The sequence below is a fragment of the Pan paniscus genome, chromosome 21 (genome assembly GCF_029289425.2).
Source record: "Pan paniscus chromosome 21, NHGRI_mPanPan1-v2.0_pri, whole genome shotgun sequence".
NCBI classification, from domain to species: Eukaryota; Metazoa; Chordata; class Mammalia; order Primates; family Hominidae; genus Pan; species Pan paniscus.
In genome coordinates this window covers 53,377,189-53,398,864 of record NC_073270.2, presented here as the reverse complement: position 1 = coordinate 53,398,864, position 21,676 = coordinate 53,377,189, and the positions used below count along the sequence as shown (strand labels likewise).

General features: G+C 41.5%; 2 protein-coding genes and 1 long non-coding RNA gene across 26 annotated transcripts in view; 2 read left to right on the top strand and 1 right to left on the bottom strand.

Annotated features, from left to right (window-relative positions):
- The window catches only part of SULF2 (sulfatase 2), a 129,897-nt gene extending 127,333 nt beyond the window's left edge, over positions 1–2,564 (top strand). For all 10 annotated transcript variants that reach the window (XM_003826019.6, XM_063601212.1, XM_063601211.1 and 7 more), the window contains exons 19-21: positions 242–275; positions 520–573; positions 1,579–2,564. In XM_003826019.6, the coding sequence (XP_003826067.1) occupies positions 242–275; positions 520–573; positions 1,579–1,609 (119 nt within the window). In that variant the 3' untranslated portion in view covers positions 1,610–2,564. The remainder of the gene's footprint in view (positions 1–241; positions 276–519; positions 574–1,578) is intronic.
- Positions 2,565–2,723: 159 nt separating this feature from the next.
- Positions 2,724–8,629, top strand: LOC134729705 (uncharacterized). Its single transcript, XR_010111046.1, has 2 exons — positions 2,724–5,046; positions 5,903–8,629. It is a non-coding gene; the product is annotated as an uncharacterized LOC134729705 (long non-coding RNA).
- NCOA3 (nuclear receptor coactivator 3) overlaps positions 3,084–21,676 on the bottom strand; it is a 154,979-nt gene continuing 136,386 nt past the window's right edge. For 2 of the 15 annotated variants that reach the window (XM_063601205.1, XM_063601204.1), the window contains 9 exons: positions 20,730–20,924; positions 20,101–20,355; positions 19,872–19,998; positions 17,547–17,718; positions 12,573–12,866; positions 10,831–10,935; positions 8,682–8,949; positions 7,378–7,552; positions 3,084–7,025 (listed from right to left, as the gene is read on the bottom strand). In XM_063601205.1, coding sequence (XP_063457275.1) covers positions 6,830–7,025; positions 7,378–7,552; positions 8,682–8,949; positions 10,831–10,935; positions 12,573–12,866; positions 17,547–17,718; positions 19,872–19,998; positions 20,101–20,355; positions 20,730–20,924 — 1,787 coding nt within the window. In that variant the 3' untranslated portion in view covers positions 3,084–6,829. The remainder of the gene's footprint in view (positions 7,026–7,377; positions 7,553–8,681; positions 8,950–10,830; positions 10,936–12,572; positions 12,867–17,546; positions 17,719–19,871; positions 19,999–20,100; positions 20,356–20,729; positions 20,925–21,676) is intronic. The other 13 variants (XM_055104711.2, XM_055104712.2, XM_055104709.2 and 10 more) reach the window with 13 other exon arrangements.

Genomic DNA, 21,676 nt, shown 5'->3' with positions numbered 1-21,676 from the left:
GAATGAAGCCATCAGGGTCCTGAAACTGATCATGGTGACACTGGATTTTAGGCAATCTACAAGGCTATCTAGGAGACTTAGGGCAGGTTCCCCTCATAATTCAGTCTACCCCTCAGAGTAGGGAACACTATCAGCATCATGGGATTGTGACAAAAAAGCATAAGATGGTTTTCTGGTGTGTTGGGGTTGTTTTGCCTAAACTATCTGCTCCTGTTTTGTTTTTCATTTCTCCTTCATTTAGGACTTAAAGATGGAGGAAGCTATGAGCAATACAGGTATTTCGTTTTATTATTAAAGCCTAAACAAAGTTCTCCTATCTTGGCCCATCCTTCAGTCTCATCTCTGTGAGTCTGCACCTGTTATCTTGAGAAACTGCCCTTCCCTCTGGTCTGCCCGAGACCAGGATCACCCACCAAAGATAGGTGTCACCTAGGAGACCTTCTTTGTATAGTTCTTTGGGGACTTTTTCTTTCTTGGTGATGGTTAACATTCATTCTCCTTTGACACTTGAAAACTTAGGCAGTTTCAGCGTCGAAAGTGGCCAGAAATGAAGAGACCTTCTTCCAAATCACTGTGAGTTGAGGAACCAGCTTACAAATAGAAATCTGGTTCTGACCGCTTCATTTTGCCAATGCTATTCTATTTGCATGCCATTTCTTACATACCACCCTTCGTTTGTTCTCATGATGAGGGTGGGGGGGAAGTACTAATGCACATCTTTCCCTAAGAAAACACTTGAATCCATTTCATGTTTTAGATTAATGCCTTGTCCAGTACACTGCTGTTCTCGCTATAACCTGTGCTTGGTAAACTTGAGCTATTACTTAGAGGTTGAGAAGCATTTAAATATTACAAATTGCTAGGCATCTTGAAGGCTGTGGCTACAAAAGTGCTAACTGATATACAACATCAGTAGTAGGATGGCCTCATTAAATGGTTTCCAAAAAGCCCATGCTACAAACTCTCACTCCAGTGCCACTGGAGGCTGACAGGGACTAAGAGACTGGCAACCTGTAAAGTTCACCTCTATTCTAAAGGGAGCAGGCCAGTTTGCTCCCTGCAGGAATGGGCTGAGGTTTCCAGATCTTCTAATTCGTCTACCAAATCCAAAAATGCAAGTATGTGTGAGAATTCTTTATCATTATCATCTAATTTGACATTAAGTTAACCACGTGGGCAAATTATTGCCCTTGGTGAACTGCCACTTGCAACCTCTGGTCTACTCATTTCTTCCTTTATATGCATATAAACCTGTGTGGCTTTAATAGGACATTAGTAACAGGTCACCTAAGCCTTTCTTCGGTGCTTCTAGAATTAAGGTACAGAATCTTTACATATCACAATCTCCTTAGCCACTATTCTGTCCAGATCCTTAAATGCCATCCTTGCCAGGCATTGAGTGTATAAGTAAACAAAAAATTGAGGTGACTAGGTGGTGGCAATCCCGTTCTAAGTAACCTAGAAATATTCATTCTCAGCAGCCTTGAAGCAAAGCTTCCTCAGCTGTAGGACCGATTAGGAAGTCATGATAAAGACCGTGATAGCTAAGTGCTAAGATGAGTTTGTTTTGTTCTTTAGGGGACAACTGTGGGAAGGCTGGGAAGGTTAAGAAACAACAGAGGTGGACCTCCAAAAACATAGAGGCATCACCTGACTGCACAGGCAATGAAAAACCATGTGGGTGATTTCCAGCAGACCTGTGCTATTGGCCAGGAGGCCTGAGAAAGCAAGCACGCACTCTCAGTCAACATGGCAGATTCTGGAGGATAACCAGCAGGAGCAGAGATAACTTCAGGAAGTCCATTTTTGCCCCTGCTTTTGCTTTGGATTATACCTCACCAGCTGCACAAAATGCATTTTTTCGTATCAAAAAGTCACCACTAACCCTCCCCCAGAAGCTCACAAAGGAAAACGAAGAGAGCGAGCCAGAGAGATTTCCTTGGAAATTTCCCCCAAGGGCGAAAGTCATTGGAATTTTTAAATCATAGGGGAAAAGCAGTCCTGTTCTAAATCCTCTTATTCTTTTGGTTTGTCACAAAGAAGGAACTAAGAAGCAGGACAGAGGCAACGTGGAGAGGCTGAAAACAGTGCAGAGACGTTTGACAATGAGTCAGTAGCACAAAAGAGATGACATTTACCTAGCACTATAAACCCTGGTTGCCTCTGAAGAAACTGCCTTCATTGTATATATGTGACTATTTACATGTAATCAACATGGGAACTTTTAGGGGAACCTAATAAGAAATCCCAATTTTCAGGAGTGGTGATGTCAATAAACGCTCTGTGGCCAGTGTAAAAGAAAATCCCTCGCAGTTGTGGACATTTCTGTTCCTGTCCAGATACCATTTCTCCTAGTATTTCTTTGTTATGTCCCAGAACTGATGTTTTTTTTTTAAGGTACTGAAAAGAAATGAAGTTGATGTATGTCCCAAGTTTTGATGAAACTGTATTTGTAAAAAAAATTTTGTAGTTTAAGTATTGTCATACAGTGTTCAAAACCCCAGCCAATGACCAGCAGTTGGTATGAAGAACCTTTGACATTTTGTAAAAGGCCATTTCTTGGAGTTTTTTGGTGTGTCTGTTTTTTTAAAGTATTCAAGATACTACCAGTCAACATCTTTTTGGAAGAAAATGCCTTGGGTTTAGAAGATTTTCTTAAAAGGGGAGTAGATGGTTGTAGATTGACTAAAGTCTACCATACTTCAAGGGACTACAGGTAAGTCTCATAGTATACCAGCTTTGGTACTTCATTTTTTAAAAGTATTAATCAATTGCAAAGAAATTCGCCTTGGCCAACCCTTCTTTGTGTATCAGGTAGTCTAACCTGATACAAGTAGTTGACAGATTTCAACTATCATCAATCACCAGTCCAACCCATTTCTCATTTAACAGATGACGGAGATAATCCCTAAAAGCACCCACATTTGTTTCAATGCCCCAAACAGGCCAAGGCTCCCTAGCAACTCCCTAGTGGCGTTTTTTTTAACTTCTCAGAAACTGTTACCATTATTTGAAATAGGCTTCCTTAACCTCCTTTACCCTTAACCCAACAGGGATTTAAAAAAAAAAAAAACTCTTTAGGCTCCAATTTTAAATAGAAACCTTTATTTACAATGACATCCAAAATGGTCAGCAAAGCAGTCACAGCTCACCATCCCCCATAAGTCATTTCATGTGGTTTCAATTCTTTGCAAGATAAAGAATAATTTCTATTTTTTTAAGCAACATAATGTAAACTTGATTGAAACTGAATTCATTCTCAAGAGTATAAGTCAGTTCCTGAGAATTTAAATATTGCTCTCATATTTTATTCTTCGAAACTCCATATATTAGAAAGGAAGAGAGAAAACACCCTGCTCGTTTATTAACAGTGTGCCTTGGAGTTGAAAACAATAAATCAATCCTTGAGGTTTTGCTCCTAGGAACCTAATTGTGAACAAAACTCACAGCTTCTGCAAATAAAAAGGGAACTGGGCAGGCATACATGTAACTGGCAATCCATTCTGTTTACTTTCAGCTGCACCTACCTCTGGATCAAAACTTCTAGGACATCAAGCCAATTATCTTCTGTAATACCCTACCCCTAATATAGATACCCCCAACTCACCTCAGATATTAAATACTGATGATAACTAAGTAGCACTGTTATTGATATTTACACCTTTCAATCCAGATGCAGTTTAGAAAAGTGGCATCATAATATGAACATTAACAATGTAACTTCCGTTTATTTTTTAAAGGAAGAAACATGTATCTCCTTTATATCATTCTGATCTTTATAAAATATATATATTTTATTTATATATCTTTGGATTCAGCAAAAAAAAAAAAAAAGTAGGTACTGGAAATATCCCACATTCTAAAAGCAGATGAAAAGATTATACTGTTCACCCAACAGATACCAAGGTTTGAAAAAATGGGGGGTGCTGGGGTGTGAGGAGAGGTAGACAGCAGGAGTACAAAGAATTACCTAAAAAAGATAAAGGGCAATACAGGTAAAAACGAATTATCTCAAAGACTGCACCTATTAAAAGAAATCTTGAGTTTGCACCAAATGAACAAGTAGAAAATATAAAAACTTATAATAAACTTCATTTTTCTACTATATAAAAAAGGGAGTGCTGCCTTCCAGTTAGCCTGGAGCCAGGTCTGAGGAAAGGATTGCAAAAAAATTTTTGTTTTTAATAATTTTTTTAAAGTCAAGAAAGATAAGAGCACCATTCTATTTCTCCCCACACACATAACTTAAAGAAGGGTCAGATACAATTGAGCTGAAAAAGAGACAGACTGACTTGGTTCTACCTCTGTCTCCAAACAGGAGAGTATACTATCTGAAAAGCACAGGCCACTACAATGGAAGTTTTCGGATTTACAATCTTAGATATATTTTGAACTTGGTAGGGGAAAGAGGGCAAACTCATAATTGTCCATACTGCTTTGAAAATAAGATCCACTCTAGTGGTGGGTCTGGAAATAATCAGGATTCACTTACTCGTAAGCATATCAAAGATATTAAATGATCTTACCTTCAGAGACATCTAGAAAGATTGGCTAAATGTGTGAAATTCTTAAAATTAACTGGCTCTCAGTTATTGCTAGAAAATGACACCAAGGCTAGCAAAGACCTCTGAAATTCACAGACATTCAGAAACCCAATTCCATCAACTATTTGAACCAAATGAATTAACCCAGATAAAGGGAATTAAACTTGATTTTTCCCTTCCTCCCAACTGACTAAAACAGGTGTCAAAGAGAGGCAACAGCAGAAAAGTGGTAGGGGGCAGAAGAGGGAGGGGTTTAAAAGGTGCTCAGTTAGACTGTGGCTCTGAATCACAGTAAAACTGGCTGTTCTGGGTACTGAGTTACTTAAGAAATAACTGACACTATTCTAATCCACAGGGACATAATGAAAGCATCACATTAGTAGAATGAGGGGACAGCTGAGCAGACACCAGAAACCACACCAAGGATTCTACTCGAGATCTCAATGTGGGATTCAGGTCTTAGCAACCAAAATCTGAAAACGCTCCTAAAGGGGATGAAAAGGTAACATAATTGAACATAGACATAGACACACACACACACACACACACACACACACACAGCCCATGAATTGCTATTATTTCGGACTGCTTAAAATCCAAAAGATTCTCTTCAAATTGCTCGTTTTCTTAAATTCCTGATTTTTTTTTTAAGTTTATTTCCCCATATCTATTCTTTCCCCCCAAATTAACAAAGTGCTTAGTTCTGGTAGAGGAATTTTTAAAAAATTAAAATGCCTACATCTAAACAAATAATCTCTTTAAAAAGCATTTAGATTAAGAGATTGAAAAGAGCGAGGCATCTAAGGCTGGGGGGTGGGGAAGGAAAAGCTGTGGAGCACTACCCCTCCCCCAGGCCACAAAAGTCAAGGGATGTCTCTTCCACTGGTAGCCTCACCACACAGCTTACTGAAATCAACAATGTTAAATATTTAGCTTCACAAACTCTGTAAAAATGAGTTGTTGTGACCTACAAAAAAAGGTATATACATATTTTACATAATACAATATCTTAAAGGTCATATTTACAAAAAAATCTATTCACAGAAACACTGCGAGATTCTGATTCAGAATGCAGTACCTGGCCTTGGGTTTTCAGAAGTTTATTTTTAAAAAGCATTATTGCTCTACCATATAGGCAAAGGGTGACACCAGTACTTTAAAAAAAAAAAATCATAGTTCTTGTCTAACACGTAAGTGTAGGCAAAAACCAGGAATGTGTTTCACTATTCCCTCAAGACCTCAAGAATATTGCATTTATCCATTCTTTTTAAATAAAGTGCACTCAGCTGCACATTAGCATGTGAAAAGTTTGCTACTGCTGCGATTAAATACTGTCATCTCATTTCCCTTCTGCAAAGCCATTTGGACATCCATGACAGTTCCTGGAGGTGAAGTATTACAGGACATGAACGGCAAATGAAAACCTTCATTAGGAGAAAGCCTAGGACAAATAATAGGGACAGAGCAACTCAACACCATTAGTAAAGGACAATTCAGAATCACCAATTCCACTGGACAAAGCGTCAACACAGAACTACTACACCTGAAGGCTGGGACCATGCTCTTTGTCCAATACTGCAACTAGAGAAACCAGATATTCTAATCTCTCTTGATTCTTCCAATGTTCTCTGGCCCACCTACGTGTACTTAAGAGATTTTGGCTAGCAAGGCAGAAAAAAGTGACACAAAAGTTTTATGATCAGTAACACTCCATGTCTCCAGAATTATATCCCTAGGAGGTGGAATGCCAAAAAACATTTCTGTTTTGAACACCATGATACACAGCAGAAGGAGGGGGAAAAAACATGTAGATATTGCCCTTTGGCTTAAAATCCAGTCCTGCTCAAATGACATCACTTAAAATACCCTTGATGGAGCTCAAAAAGCTGGTCCTTTCTTCCAAGATGGATGCCTGGAACAATGATTCCTTCCCAATAATCCTAGTGCAGTGTCATTTGTACAGTGGTTTCCTAAAGAGGTCCTGGTGCAGAGATGTCAGCAGTATTTCTGTCAGCAACCAGAAAAAAAAAAAAAAACAAAAACTGAGTAAAACACACGCTTTGCACAACAAAAAAATACCCATGTCCACATTCATGGCTTACAGTGCAGCTCTGGCTGAGTGACTCAGGTTCCTGAGATCCCATCTTACAATGCAGCTCTGGCTTACCAAAAGTATCTAATGGCCCAATGCCTTCAAACCAAGTTTTTTCAATTACTATATTTTAAGTTATACATTCAAGTTAAAATATACCTAGGACATTCTGATTATAGCCTAGGCTTTAGTTCTATCCAGAGAACAAGAAAAACTTTTTGAAAAAGGTAAGGAATCGATCCCATACCTGATCAGGACCCATAGGCATGCCAGACATGGGCATGGGGTTCATGTTCATCTGTCCCATGTGACCACTGCTGCCATTCATGTGCACCATACTATACACTGCAGGATTCCCCTGGTGGGCAAACTGCTGCTGGGAAAAGGAGCTGTAAGTAAACAAATGGTAATATTACCTCTGGAAGTCACTTTAGCGACAAAGGGCATGCCCACAGAAATTACTACAATTGTGTCAAACATTGCTATACTTAAGCTGGGAATGTTAGAGAGAAAACTCCCTGACAGCCTGTGATCCATTTTTCACAGCTTTCTGTACTAGACACCCTAATAGATATGTGCGTGCTTGAAGGACTCTCAAAATGGACAAGCCAAATCACACCTTCTAATATGAACCCAGTCCTTTCAACCTCTCCATCCAAAAAGGCTTGATTGAAAAATACATTAAGTTCTTAGACTTCTGGGACTAGGATGTGACTAACTTTATAAGTCACTGTTCTTTACCTGTTCCTGGCCAAATTTCCTGATGGCCAGCCCTTCATTTCTGAGGACTGATAGATGGATGCAGCCTGCGGGTGTTGCATCATGGGATTCTGGGAGGGACCCATTCTTGACGACATCATTGCATTGGGAGGACTAGACACTCGACCAAAGGCTGGATCTGGTTGTTGTCCCATTCCTTACAAAAATAAAACAGAAGAAATAAAAATGCCCAAATGCCTTCTCCTTAGAATATCAGATTTCTGTAGTAATTTTATGTTTCTTTTTTAAAGGAGGTGGGGGTGGAGGGAAGTGATAAGTGTAAGATACAGAGTGCTATAAGATGCCGCCCCCCAGGTATTCTAGATTCTCACCAAGATGACGACTAGAGTAACAGGCTTACTACAGAAAGGAGCACCATCTGGATCACTGAAAGATCAGTTGCTTCAATGGGCTTTCTGTAGAAAAGGGACTCCGTATCACTCAACTCACATCACTCCATCCTTCTTTAAAGGGCAGGGGAGTTATAATCCTCAGATGACAGGGCTCCCCAATAGACACCTTTATTCCCACCATGTTCCTGGAACCTCTCAAAGGCTGAAATGAAGAGGTATCTGCATCACTGTAATAATAAATCCAGGGCCGGGCACGGTGACTCACGCCTGTAATCCCAGCACTTTGGGAGGCCGATGCAGGCAGATCACGAGGTCAGGAGATCGAGACCATCCTGGCTAACACGGTGAAACCCCGTCTCTATTAAAAATTCAAAAAAAAAAATAGCCGGGGGTGGTGGAACGCACCTGTAGTCCCAGCTACTCGGGGCTGAGGCAGGAGAATCACTTGAACCCAGGAGGCAGAGGTTGCAGTGAGCCAAGATCGCACCACTGCACTCCAACCTGGGTGACAGAGCAAGACCCCATCTCAAAAAAAATAATAATAAATCCAAGTCACCAAGAAAATCAACTTAAAAGCCCACAAAGTGCATTCCTCTCACTGACTTGACAAAGCATTCAGAGATTAGAGAGTTCTACTATACTGGAACATATAAGAAGGGGCAAGGGGACAACTTTGCAGGTTTCTTCCAGAGTTTGGGGACTCTTAATGAGTGGGACTGAAAAAAATACTCAACTATGACAGGATACACCTGTCTCAATTACCTGTGTGCTGCAGCATTTTTGTTTTCCAATCGTTTAAATTAATTTGGTTTTCCTTGTGAAGTAAAGAGGGAGTGAATCGTATTTTTGTCTTTCATGTGCAATAAATGTAATGAAGCTTATGTCCTTAGTAATGTTAACTTGGGGAAGGCACATTTTCACTGTCAGATTTACCATAATTTGGTTGATATGGAAACTGTTGCGGAGGAGCTTGTGGCATTGTGGGTCCCGCCAAAAGCCCATCCATGCTGGGTGAAGCAGTCACATTAGGAGGTGGGCTGAAGGCCTGGGTTTGCTGCTGTTGCTGCTGTTGCTGTTGCTGCTGCTGCTGCTGCTGTTGCTGCTGCTGCTGCATCATCATAGCCACCCTCTGTTGTCGGAAGTGATGACTTAGCAGCTCTCTGCTGCGTTGGGCGACCATTTGAGCATTAAGAAAACCCTGCTAATACCCAAGAAAGAGTGCAATTACATATATATAGCAAGAACCTGCCAGTTGCATACATATAGTACCCCCACAATACACCAGGTATAAGACAGAAAACACCCAGGGCCTTTTTTTTTTTTTTTTCTAAACAGGGTCTCACTCTGTCGCCCAGGCTGGAGCACGGTGGCACAATCTCGCCTCACAGCAACCTTCGTCTCCCGGGTTCAAGCGAGTCTTCTGCCTCAGCCTCCCAAGTAGCTGGGATTACAGGCGTGCACCACCACTCTGACTAATTTTTGTATTTTTAGTAGAGATGGTGCTTCACCATGTTAGCCAGGCTGGTCTCAAACTCCTAACCTCAGGTGATCCGCCCACCTCGGCCTCCCAAAGTGCTTAAATTACAGGTGTGAGCCACTGTGCTGGCCAAAACATACAATTCTTCACATAAAAGCTTTCTGACCTGGTGCAGTGGCTTACGCCTGTAATCCCAGCACTTTGGGAGGCCAAGGTGGGTGGATCACTTGAGGTCAGGAGTTCGAGACCAGCCTGGCCAAAATGGTGAAACCCTGTCTCTACTAAAAATACAAAAACTAGCCAGCCTTGGTGGTAAGCACCTGTAATCCCAGCTACTCAGGAGGCTGAGGCAGGAAAATCCCTTAAACCCAGGGAATTGACGCTGCAGTGAGCCGAGATCGTGCCACTGTACTCCAGCCTGGGCAACAGTGACTCTCAAAAAAAAAAAAAAAGCTGTCTGGCTATTGCAAGGGGAGGGAGGGAGAACTGAAGAAGAAGGACCTGAAAATTATTTGGGGTTAAAAGACAAAAGACAACACACTGTCAAGCTTTAACATGACTAGAAACATTCCACAAAGTAAGAAAACATTTAGGGGTGGAATCTGAGGACAAATTTTTCAGGAACTATGAAAGACAATTACAGGAAAATGAGGATTCAGTGTGTTGGGGTGGTGGAGGGCTGAAACATGAAGCCAAAAAAAATAAGAAGATGGGGTTATACTCAGATAAGCAGGGGTCCACCTCAGAAAATCTTGTACTTTCTTTAAACTTTCAGAAAGAGGTAAGGGGCAAGCAGAAGCTATCTGGAGGTTCAGAAGGTGACATAACCGAAGTACAACAAGGAAGCTGATTGCAGCTCTACTAGCTACGGGTCATCTCCAAAAAGCAAGCTTTTATCATCTTTCTGTAGGACATTCTAGCTCAGCTTCCACAAGATGTTTTATTATCAAGAAAATGTAAATATCAGTACTTCCAAGTAGGCATAAGACAATAAAAATCGAGCATTTCACAGTTGCTTTTTAAAAAACAATTATAAACGATATTTCAAATCACAGTAGAGGATTGCTGTGTGGTCATCTGCCTCATGGACATTTAAAAAACCCCTCAATACTGTCTCCACCACTGGCTGGAAGTAGAAGGGAATTTTAATATCCCCTCCTACTACAGGAAACAGGTCATCTCAGAGGCTATCACTGAGAACAGGATTATGTATTCTTTATTTTCTTCTTTATAATTTCAGAATTTTACCCAGTGTGCATGTTGTTTCATAATCCAGGAACAGAGGAACATTTACAGATTTATTAAATTCCTAAAAAGCCAAGTGATAGCTGTTCTCACAGTACAGCAACTGATCACAAAGGGAACCAATTAAAGAAACACTAATCGATGGTTTTAATGAAGAAAGCTCTCCCTCCTCTGATTCCTCCCAGTCACCAGCCAGAGAGAAGAATGGAAGAGTCGAAAGTCTTTAATGCGACTGCTTTCTTACACAAGAAATTCAGAATTACCTTCATTTGTTTAACAAACATTTACTGAGAGCCAACCACAGGCCAAGCCCTGTCCTGAGCACAGAGCAATGCATGTGGAGAGGCTCATCATCCTCACCTGGGAGCTCACCTGGGGCTGCATCATAGGCCTCATCACCGCAGCACCACCAGCAGTAGGGTTTTCCATTTTCAATTCAAGTGCCTGTCGGCTCTGATTCAAAAACTGAGGTGAGACAAGTTGGTTAGAATGCAAGCAGAGCACGTCAGTCTGCCAAAACAGCTTTCCAGACCCTCAGCACCAGCCAATGAGGTAATATCTCCAAACACAATAACCTGGCTAAGTCACATCTAAACTGAACCAGTACTTTCACACTGCAAAAAGGTCAATGTTGAAAAGTCTTTGGCTAGCATATGATGGGCTACTGTTTGGCACTGGGGAAAAAAAAGTAAAGTGCAATTTTGCAGCTTAAAGAATATCTTCACACCTGTAATCCCAGCACTTTGAGAGGCTGAGGTGGGCAGATCACTTGAGCCCAAGAGTCTGAGATCAGTCTGGGCAACATGAAGAAACCCCATCTCTACAAAAAATTAGCCAAGAGTGGTGGCACACTCCTGTAGTCTCAGCTACCTGGGAGGCTGAGGTGGAATGATCACCTGAGCCTGGGAGGTCGAGGCTGCAGTGAGCTGTGACTGCACCACTGCATTCCATCCTGAAACCCTGTATCAGAAAAAATAATAAGTAAATAAATTATATATATATATACACACACACAACAGAAACTCAAAAGATTTATAGTCAGGCTTTCTCTGGGATTATTCGGGCACATGGGGAAATACCTTTAAGTTGATCAGAGGAATTCTGAATAAACTCCATTAGCTTTCCCTAAATGACTTTTAGTGAAGAAATGGCAGAAAGTAAAATGAATGCAGTAACACAGCTTTTCTGAGTACCTAAACTGACTTTTAACAATATTTATGCAATGGAGTCTCTGGCTCTTTGGATTCCAAACTCAGGCATTTGGCCGCACACGGTGGCTCACACCTGTAATCCCAGGACTTTGGAAGGTCAAGGCAGGAGGATCACCTGAGGTCAGGAGTTCAAGACGGCCCTGGCCAACATGGTAAAACCCTGTCTCTACTAAAAATACAAAAACTAGCCGGGCTTGCGTGGCTCCCCAGCTACTCGGGAGGCTGAGGCATGAGAATCACCTGAACCCAGAAGGTGGAGGTTGCAGTAAGCCAAGATCATGCCACTGCACTCCAGCCTGGGCGACAGAGCAAGACTCCACCTCAAAAAAAAAAAAAAAAAAAAAAAAAAAAAAAAAAAAAAAAAAAAAAACCTCAGGCATTCATCTACTTATATGGTTTGAAGACATAAACAGTAAAAACAATTGAATTTTAAAACATTTCTTGGGGACTAAGAAAACAATAGGGTAAACAGAAGTCATATTTTAGAATATTAAAAGACAGCTCTAGTTTTATAAAACATCTAGAAAGAAGAGTTCCATTAAAAACGCTGAAATCAAGAAGGTTTAAGTATTTGGTTATTAGCAGTAAGGATTTTTTTTCAAAAAAAACCTTATCTACCTTTAAGACTACAAAGTCATCAAGTAACATTTTTCTTCCCCAAGAGCAATCCTTCCTGACATTTTTTTACTTTTTACCTGTAAAATAGAATATTCTCATAAAACTACTCCTTAACAAGGAGCCATTTGTACAAATAAAACCTTACACAGAAGTAAAACAAAAAGAATTTCTTTAGTTGACAGGGATAGATTGCACCAGTGGTAAGAACACTGAGAAACATAGTCTGAAAACAACAGAAGGAGAAGCCAGAGGGAAGAACACATGACTGGTTACCTGCTGGCCCTGCAGCCTCTGCTGAAGCTGCATTCTAAGTTGCTTGGGGGTGTTTGTCCGGGGTCTCATGATGTTGGCTCGCGGGTGCATTCCTTGGAGAGGAAAATTGCCTTGCTGGTTCATCTGATTCATCATAGAGTTAAAAGATGGTGATTGTCCCTGAAGATGAAAGCCTCCTTGCATTGGAGGCCCCTGTGCTGGGTATGTCTGTCCATATAATCCTGCCTTCTGATCCATCATTACTGCTGCGTCTTGGCCTTGGAAAGCATCCTGTTTGGGCTCTAATGCCTGTCCCTTAAACACAACACATAAAAGAACAGTGAAGAACATCTATGAAAGCAACAGAAGTCAAATGCTCTAAAGAAAGTGCAAAAAAAATCCAGTCATTCAACAAGTATTTAAGTAAATGCTTGTTATGTGCCAGGCATCACTTCTCTACATGCTAAGGATACATTCAAAATAACAACCCACAGGTGACAGAAAAAGAAGTAAAAGTTGATATTCTGAAGAAGAGAACAACCTGCTGTGCTAAGACAAGAACCAGGTGTACTGTGCATTCACCTTTATTTTCTCATCCACAAGCACTGAATGCCAAGCATGCAGCCAGCATGCTTGACATGTCTCTCTTGAAGCATACTTCACCCCACTGTACTTCGCAACACTTCTCATTTTTCTCCCATCTCTCTGGCCTTTCCTTGAATGAATGCTAACTGTTCATCAGGGTTCAGTCCTAGGCTCTCTTATTTTCTCTTGATATATTTTCTACTTAGGTGCTCTCATCCACTGGTGATAATGATCACATTTTTGTCTCCAGCCAAAACATCTCTGAACTTTTGGTTTTGTTTATGGAAATGCCTACTTAACATCCGCACCCTGATGTCTCAGGTATCTCAAACTTAACAAGCAGAAAACAGACACCATGATTCCCAACAGCCCTTCCCCCCAAGCAGGCTTGTTCTCCTCCAACCTACCCTACTATATCGCAATACAGTTGGCCCTCCATATCCATGGTTCCACACTCATGGATTCAACCAACAGGGGACTGAAAACATTCCAGGGGAAGGAAACGGTAGCTGTACCTGACTGAATACACACAGTCATCATTCTTCTTATAATAATTCCCTAAACAATACAGTGTAACAACTATATAATATACATAACATTTACATTGTATTAGGTATTATAAGTAATGTAGAGCTGATTTAAACTATGTGGGAGGATGTGCATAGGCTATATGCAAATACTAGACTGTTTTATATAAGGGACTTGAGCATCCATGGATTTTGGTATCCACAGGGGTCCTGAAACCAACCCCTCACAGATATCAAGTGGTGACGGTACACAGCATCACCATTCACTGCCCAGGAACCAAAACCCAGCAATTTGATTCTTCACATTCTCCCATTCTCCCTTTCCAAGAGTAAACACGTGTGACCACCAAGTCCTGTCAATTTTTCCTCCAGGGCATATCATGTATCCCTCCCTTCTTTCCATTTCACCCTTATGACCCTTCCCAGGACACCTCTTGGACTGTTACCATAGTAACTGGCAACTATGTTTCTATTTTGTCCCATCAACTTGGGTTCATGTGATCCTCCCACCTCAGCCTCCCCAGTAGCTGGGACTACAGGCACACACCATCATGCCTGGCTGAAGATATCTTAATAAAGCAAACTATACTTTAAGTTAAACATGGCAGACTGATCATGCATGCTTACCTGCATTCACTTGCTAACCCTACTAAAATGACAATAAAGGGAACTAAGAGGTATCCAGTTTATTTAAAAAAAAAAATACTTAAAAGGTAGTATTTATCCATAAAACACTAATAACACAACAAGATCAAGTATTTCCATATTTATAATAGAAGATACAAAGTGAATAGAGAAGTAGGAACCAACTCAACACAACAGAAAAACTTAGACTTATGTGCCTACAGAGGAAAAATACATATGAAAAACGAGCAAATGTATTCCACAGATCTATTGAGACTCCAGTGAGGGTGGTAGGGGATCAGAGCATGGTGCTGAAATGAGGAGGTTGGTTAGGACTCTGAGTATAGAGCAGGAGGTCAACTACCTCCCTGCCTGCTCCCTGACTCCCGAAAGGCCTGTACCTTCTACCTAACCCACAAAGGTACAGGGGTTCAGGGGCACCAAGCAGAGCCTAAGAAAGGAGTGAGGCAGAGGCTGAAAACAGGAAATTTTATATTTAGCATATTTACAATTTAAATAAAATTTTATATTTTATAATTTAATATCCCACACTTGCCTCCCTAGCCCAGCTCCCAAAATGCAACCAGGTAATAAAAGATTACCAGGTGGCAGGAGTGGTAGTGGTGGTTGAAAACAACTCTACATGTGGAAATTTGGGGAGTCCTGGTCAGGCGCGGTGGCTCACACCTGTAATCTCAGCACTTTGGGAGGCCGAGGCAGGTGGATCACGAGGTCAGTAGTTCGAGACTAGCCTGGCCAATATGGTGAAACCCCGTCTTTACTAAAAATACAAAAAAAAGCCGGGCGTGGTGGCGTGCGCCTGTAGTCCCAGCTACTCAGGAGGTTGAGGCAGGAGAATCGCTTGAACACAGGAGGTGGAGGTTGCAGTGAGCCGAGATCACGCTTCTGCACTCCAGCCTGGGCGATAGGGAGAGACTCCGTCTCAAAAATAAATAAATAAAAATTTGGGGAGTCCTGAAATAAAAGGGCTAGGGCTAGTTCCCCACTTAATTACCCTCAGTAAAGACAACTGATGCTGCTCACACTTGCAAAGTGTCAAATCAGCTTCTTAATGTCTCACTCTTAACATGTAAGAACAGTCAGGGATCACCAGATACTCAATAAAAGCGTCCAACACTTTCCAAGCTTGAACGTGACTCAAGCAAATCAAAGACAAGAAAAATAGAGAAGACTTCAAAATATAGAATGAAGGGCCAGGCGCGGTGGCTCACGCCTGTAATCCCAGCCTGTAATCCCACTTTGGGAGGCTGAGGTGGGTGGATCACGAGGTCAGGGGATCGAGACCATCCTCGCTAACACGGTGAAACCCCGTCTCTACTAAAAATACAAAAAATTAGCCAGGTGTGGTGGCGGGCACCTGTAGTCCCAGCTACTCGGGAGGCTGAGGCAGGAGAATGGCTTGAACCCAGGAGGTGGAGCTTGCAGTGAGCCAAGATCACGCCACTGCACTCCAGCCTGGGCGACAGAGCGAGACTCCGTCTCAAAAAAAAAAAAATAGAACGAATTTAATGCCCAACATGTCAACAGAAATCCCAGAAAAGTAGGTCAGAAAAAAAAACACGGGCGACATAAAGTTAATAAAGAAATTATACAAGAAAACACCCCTAAACCAAAGGGAATATCAGTGTATCTAGTACACAGCAGAATGAATGAAAAAAGACCCATAACAAAAGTTCCTAAATCATTCCAAAGAGAATAAACGGGTCACATGCAAATGAATCAAAAGCAGAAAGAAATACAATTCAGTGGCCACACTAGATGCCAGAAAACTATGGGAGAAATCTTTCAAAAGTATATAATTATTTTAAACCTAGAATGTAATACATAGCCAGACATGTAGGAGGGTGGAATAAAGATATTTTCAGACACATAAGAACCCAAAACATTTTATTTCATGCAGTAGGGATGAAGAAGTTAATAGAAGTTGTGTTGCAGCAAAACAAAGGAGTAAATCAAGACAGAAAGCAATTTGAGATTCAGGATACTAGGAGTCCAACACAGGGGAATAGTGACAATTATTAATTTCTAGACTTGCCTCACAAGGACACAGTAAAACAGAGAGAACTACAGGAGGGAAGGAAGGAATTGATGGGTTATTTAGTGTGCCTGAACAAGTAAAGAAATAAAAAAGAACTTCTATACTTCTGTTGGAGTATAAAATATGGCTCCTCAGTGCCAAGGTTCTATGTCACTGGTATCCCTGAACGTGTACACAAGGACTGCTCAGCGTTTCCCATCTGCACTGTGACAGCATTTGCCACATGGCAGTGTACTTCCATATGTACACATCTATTTCCCCAACAACAACTGACAGCCCCCTGATGATCTTTCCTGCTTACTGTTGAACGCACAAACCTATACAGTGGCCCCTCCATAGCCTTTAAATAAAAACAGTCATGGCTGGGCACGGTGGCTCACGCCTGTAATCCCAGCACTTTGGGAGGCCAAGGCGGGTGGATCACTTGAGGTCAGAAGTTTGAGACCAGCCTGGCCAACATGGCAAAATCTCATCTCTACTAAAAATACAAAAGAAATTACCCGGGCGTGGTGGCGGGTGCCTGTAATCACAGCTACTCGCGAGGCTAAGGCAGGAGAACCACTTGAACCCTGGAGGTGGAGGTTGCAGTGAGCTGAAATTGTGCCACTGCACTCCAGCCTGGTTGACAGAGCGAGACTCCGACTCAAAAAAGAAAAAACAGTCACTACAGAATGTGTCTTTCAGAAATACAGATTTGTGAATGGCATGTTTTCATAAGGCGGGGTATGTAAACAGGAACAGGACACCATGATGTTAGGATGTTCAGACTGGCCATTGTAAACAAGTTTTGTTTAAACAAACAAACAAAAAAAAGCTTGCCTCAGAATACACATGGCTTGGCTAAGTAGTAGAGAAAGATAGTTATAAAAATGAGAACTGTTAACATGAATAAAAGGTCACATTTTTAAGAACAGTACAGTAGCTTAACTAAATCATTTCTACAATTGCCAAAAATAGTGGGTTGTTGAAAGTAATATCGCAATCATAAGTATATTTTCTATTTTAACATATGAATTGAGACCAAAAAAGGATATTTTCCAAATTTAATGCTGGTATCCATGAATGTAGTGATATAACACAAGTACTAGGAGAGACACACACAGGCATTCTTGTATGTGGCTTCATGAATGTGTACACACGCACACACGTGCACACACACACAAATATACACTCTCCTACTTCCATGTTAATGCAACCTACCTGATTGACAAGTTCAGGAATGCCCAAAGCTCTGTCAATTTCTTCCAGGCCTGTGGCATCTGTGTTGCTGAGAAGAGTGTGCAGCTGGTCCAATAATGCTCTTTCGTCACTCTGGCCTTCCAGGTTGGAAGGTGGCCCAACAAGATCATCCAGGGAATTCCTAAGAAGAGGCCTAGAAAAAGACTTGCAATCAATTTCAATGGTGCTTTTTTTTTTTTCTAAGAGTAATAGATCACAGCAACCATGCATAGTATTTTTAATGAACAGTAACTCAAATGCTACAAACACAAGTAATAAACCAAGTGGTAAAAAAGAGTGAATGGCATCAATTTAAGTTTAAGGCCCACAATTTAGAAATTTCACCAGGCCACTTTAGACCACCATATACAGCTTAAACCCCCAATCCCACCACCAAATTGTAATTGCCAAACCCTAGGCATTTGGGGTATAGCAGAAATGGGGGCCAGGGGGAGGGTAGGGAAGGATGGGAGAAGATACTCCTCACGAAAACAGTGAAGGAGGTAATAATTATAATACTTGAAAATTAGAGAAATCAAAAGAATAAAAGGAAGGATACAAATGTTGAGCTATGGCCAGGCGCAGTGGCTCAAGCCTGTAATCCCAGCACTTTGGGAGGCCGAGGCGGGCGGATCACGAGGTCAGGAGATCGAGACCATCCTGTGAATGGTGAAACCCCATCTCTACTAAAAATACAAAAAATTAGCCAGGCGTGGTGGTGAGCGCCTGTAGTCCCAGCTAGTCGGGAGGCTGAGGCGGGAATGGCATGAACCCAGGAGGCGGAGCTTGCAGTGATCCGAGATCGCGCCACTGCACTCCAGGCTGGGAGAGAGAGCAAGACTTTGTCTCAAAAAAAAAAAAAAAAAAAGAAGGGAGCCAGGCGTGGTGGCTGACACCTGTAATCTCAGAACTTTGGGAGGTAGAAGTGGGCAGATTGCTTGAGCCCAGGAGATCCTTGAGCCGAGATTGCACCACTGCACTCCAGCCTGGGCGACAGAGCGAGATTCCGTCTCAAAAAAAAAAAAGAAATGTTGAGCTATCACTGACGTGAGTCTGGAGAAATACCAAAATCACTTTGTCACACTTGGCCCACAGAGCCCATATTGGCAAGTGTAACACAAACCCCATACACCCACAGCAAGTTGCCTCAGTTCTCCAACACATACAAGGGCATGAAGTTAAACATTTATCCTGCCTCAGAAAAGTTCTGTTAACTTGAAACTATTTGCTCTCTATTGAGTAGAGAAGCATTCAAATAAATTCATATAGAGTAGAGAAGCACTCAAATAAATTCATATAGTTACATCACTGTCTGCTCAATAGATCAGTTCATTTTTATTTTCCTTGCTTAACTTACTGTAGAATTCCTGTTAGAGCTGACATTGACCATGGCCTCTTGCATGCAAGTAAATTACTAAGCTAAATAAAAATGAAATACAATCTACAATTTTTTTTTTTTTGGAGACGGAGTCTCACTCTGTTGCCCAGGCTGGGGTGCAGTGGCATAATCTCAGCTCACTGCAAGCTCCGCCACCCGGGTTCACGCCATTCTCCTGCCTCAGCCTCCTGAGTAGCTGGGACTACAGGCACACGCCACCACGCCCGGCTAATTTTTTTTTTTTTTTTTTTTTTTTTTTTTTAAGTAGAGACAGGGGTTTCACCTTGTTAGCCAGGATAGTCTCGATCTCCTGACCTTGTGATCTGCCCGCCTCGGCCTCCCAAAGTGCTGGGATTACAGGCATGAGCCACCACATCGGGCCTACAATCTTTATTTTATGAAAAATTTTAAAGATGCTATATAGTTATTTCACTATCATCATTGAAATGTTTAAAATAATTTTAGAAAACAATTAGCCAATCCTTTTGAGAATTTTCTCAATAGGCAGCAGGTGGTTGGGGGAAAAGAAAAGTTTTTTTAAAAAAGTTTAATTTTCTGGAAAACTGAGGCTAATCCTCTGAAGAACATTTATAAAACCACTAGAAACATGTACTTATCTTTTTTCCCCTCCTCATGGGACTAGAGAGACAATCGTCTCACAGAGAGGCTCTCAGAAGTTTGGCCACTGAATGGCCCTAATGGCTGGACAACATGGTTGTATCTCCTCCCTCTCCTGTGAATGCCACACGCACTGCTTACTGCTTCAGCCTCATTTTTACACAGAGTTACATGAGAAATGCCCAGCTGGCAACCCAGTACCTCAATTATAGGGAATTCTCATTCTCTTTCACGTTTGCTTCTGTGCTCCAACTCTTTTCTAAACTACCCAATGCTGAGATTTTCTACAGAGTCACAAAATAACACCCCACCTATTTTGAGTGCCATGAGGAACTTGTTCCATGGACAACATGCCATCGGGCCAGGAACCCAGTTGGTTAGATGCTGCTGCTTGGCCATAGGGATTAGCCCCCATTCCCATGGGGATTTCACCAGGCCCTGGGGGAGCAAAAAGAAAGCACAAATTCTCAAATAAGAGCAAAAATTATCCTGAAACATCTAACTTTCTTTTTTCATGAAGGGGGGAGGGTGGACACTTACTCATTTGAAGCATCTGCTGCTGCTGTTGCTGCGGCTGCAATACTGGTCTCGCACCTGGTATGCTATTAGACCGAAGAGGCAACGTGGGAATAGAGCCACCCAGTGCAGGTCTGGGTAAAGAAGTATTATAATCTCCTCCTGGTCTTCCCATGGAGTTTGAATTCATAGGTTCCATTCTGCCGGCCTTTGAGTTTGGTAAGCCCCAGTCTCCTGAGGAAGGAGTCTGAGTCACAGTCACATTTCGGTTTGGCCCACCTAAAACAGGTAGCCATACTTAGGTCTTTTCCATATTATAATGAAATCCTTCTTATACCATGTAAGTACAGCCATTATAAACAACATCAACCTTGACAAAATAGCACTTTGTCATGGTAAGAAAAGGGCTGGCCAACTGTGGAGACATAGGCCACTATTCTCATGTATTCAACAGGTTGGAAAATGTCATAGACCAAAAGACTCTTGAAGAGTTTACATAACCAAAACATAGAATAAATGAAGGATATTCATGGAAGAAACATACTAACGTTATTCAAAAAGTTATTATTTACTCCCAATTATTTAGATGGCTTTAAGTATTTTAAATATGCTTTTCCCAAAATAATCATACATACTAATTAGAAATAACATACCCATACTTGAGCCATAATTTTCCTGACTATCCATCATTCTTGGATTCCCACCCAACATGGGTTGCTTTGGTAACATGGGGAAAGCACTGATATTTTTTACTGGAGGATTTGAGCCAACAGAAACAGGGCTATCCAGAGACACTGCTCGGTTATATGGAGGACGAATAGACTGCACAGACTGTGAACTTTTCAAACCTGTTGAAAACACAATACAAAAATATTTCTTGGTGATTTAATATATAAATAATCAAGTACAAAACACAAATACCACCACTCCCCACCCAAGAATGTCTTTCTTACAAAAACAAACACTGTCTTCCTTTACAAAATAAGTGAGGGCAGTGGCCCTCACCCACCACCGCCACCCCCCGCCCCCCTGCCAGCCAAAAAAAGGTCTCATATTCCAAATAAAGTAGAAACAACAATCTCCATGTCGGCTGAAGTATTGAGAACTTTTCTGTAGCCTGATATGGTCACTGATACTCTGCGCTTCACTTAATATTGAAAAATTCACAAATGTTCCAAGCTCCTGAAGGTTCTTGCATATTTGTACTTAAGTATACTGTTTATAATTTTAACAATCAACTTAACCAGATAAGTTGCCTTCTGATCGAAAAGAAATAAAATGTAAAATCCCCTTCTAACCTTCTTTTTTCCCCCCCACTCTTAATTGATCTATCCATTCTAGTTTAGGAAATAATGCTACTGAATAATGACCATTCTGAATAATTGTGCATGCTGCCTTTTCAATTGACACACACAATATATCTTTGTTTTTCTGTCTGTTTGTTTGAGACGGAGTCTCACTCTGTCACCCAGGCTGGAGTGCAGTGGCGCAATCTTGGCTCACTGCAACCTTCGCCTCCCAGGTTCAAGCGATTCTCATGCCTTAGCCTCCCGAGTAGCTGGGACCACAGGTGTGAGCCACCATGCCCGGCCTACCTTTG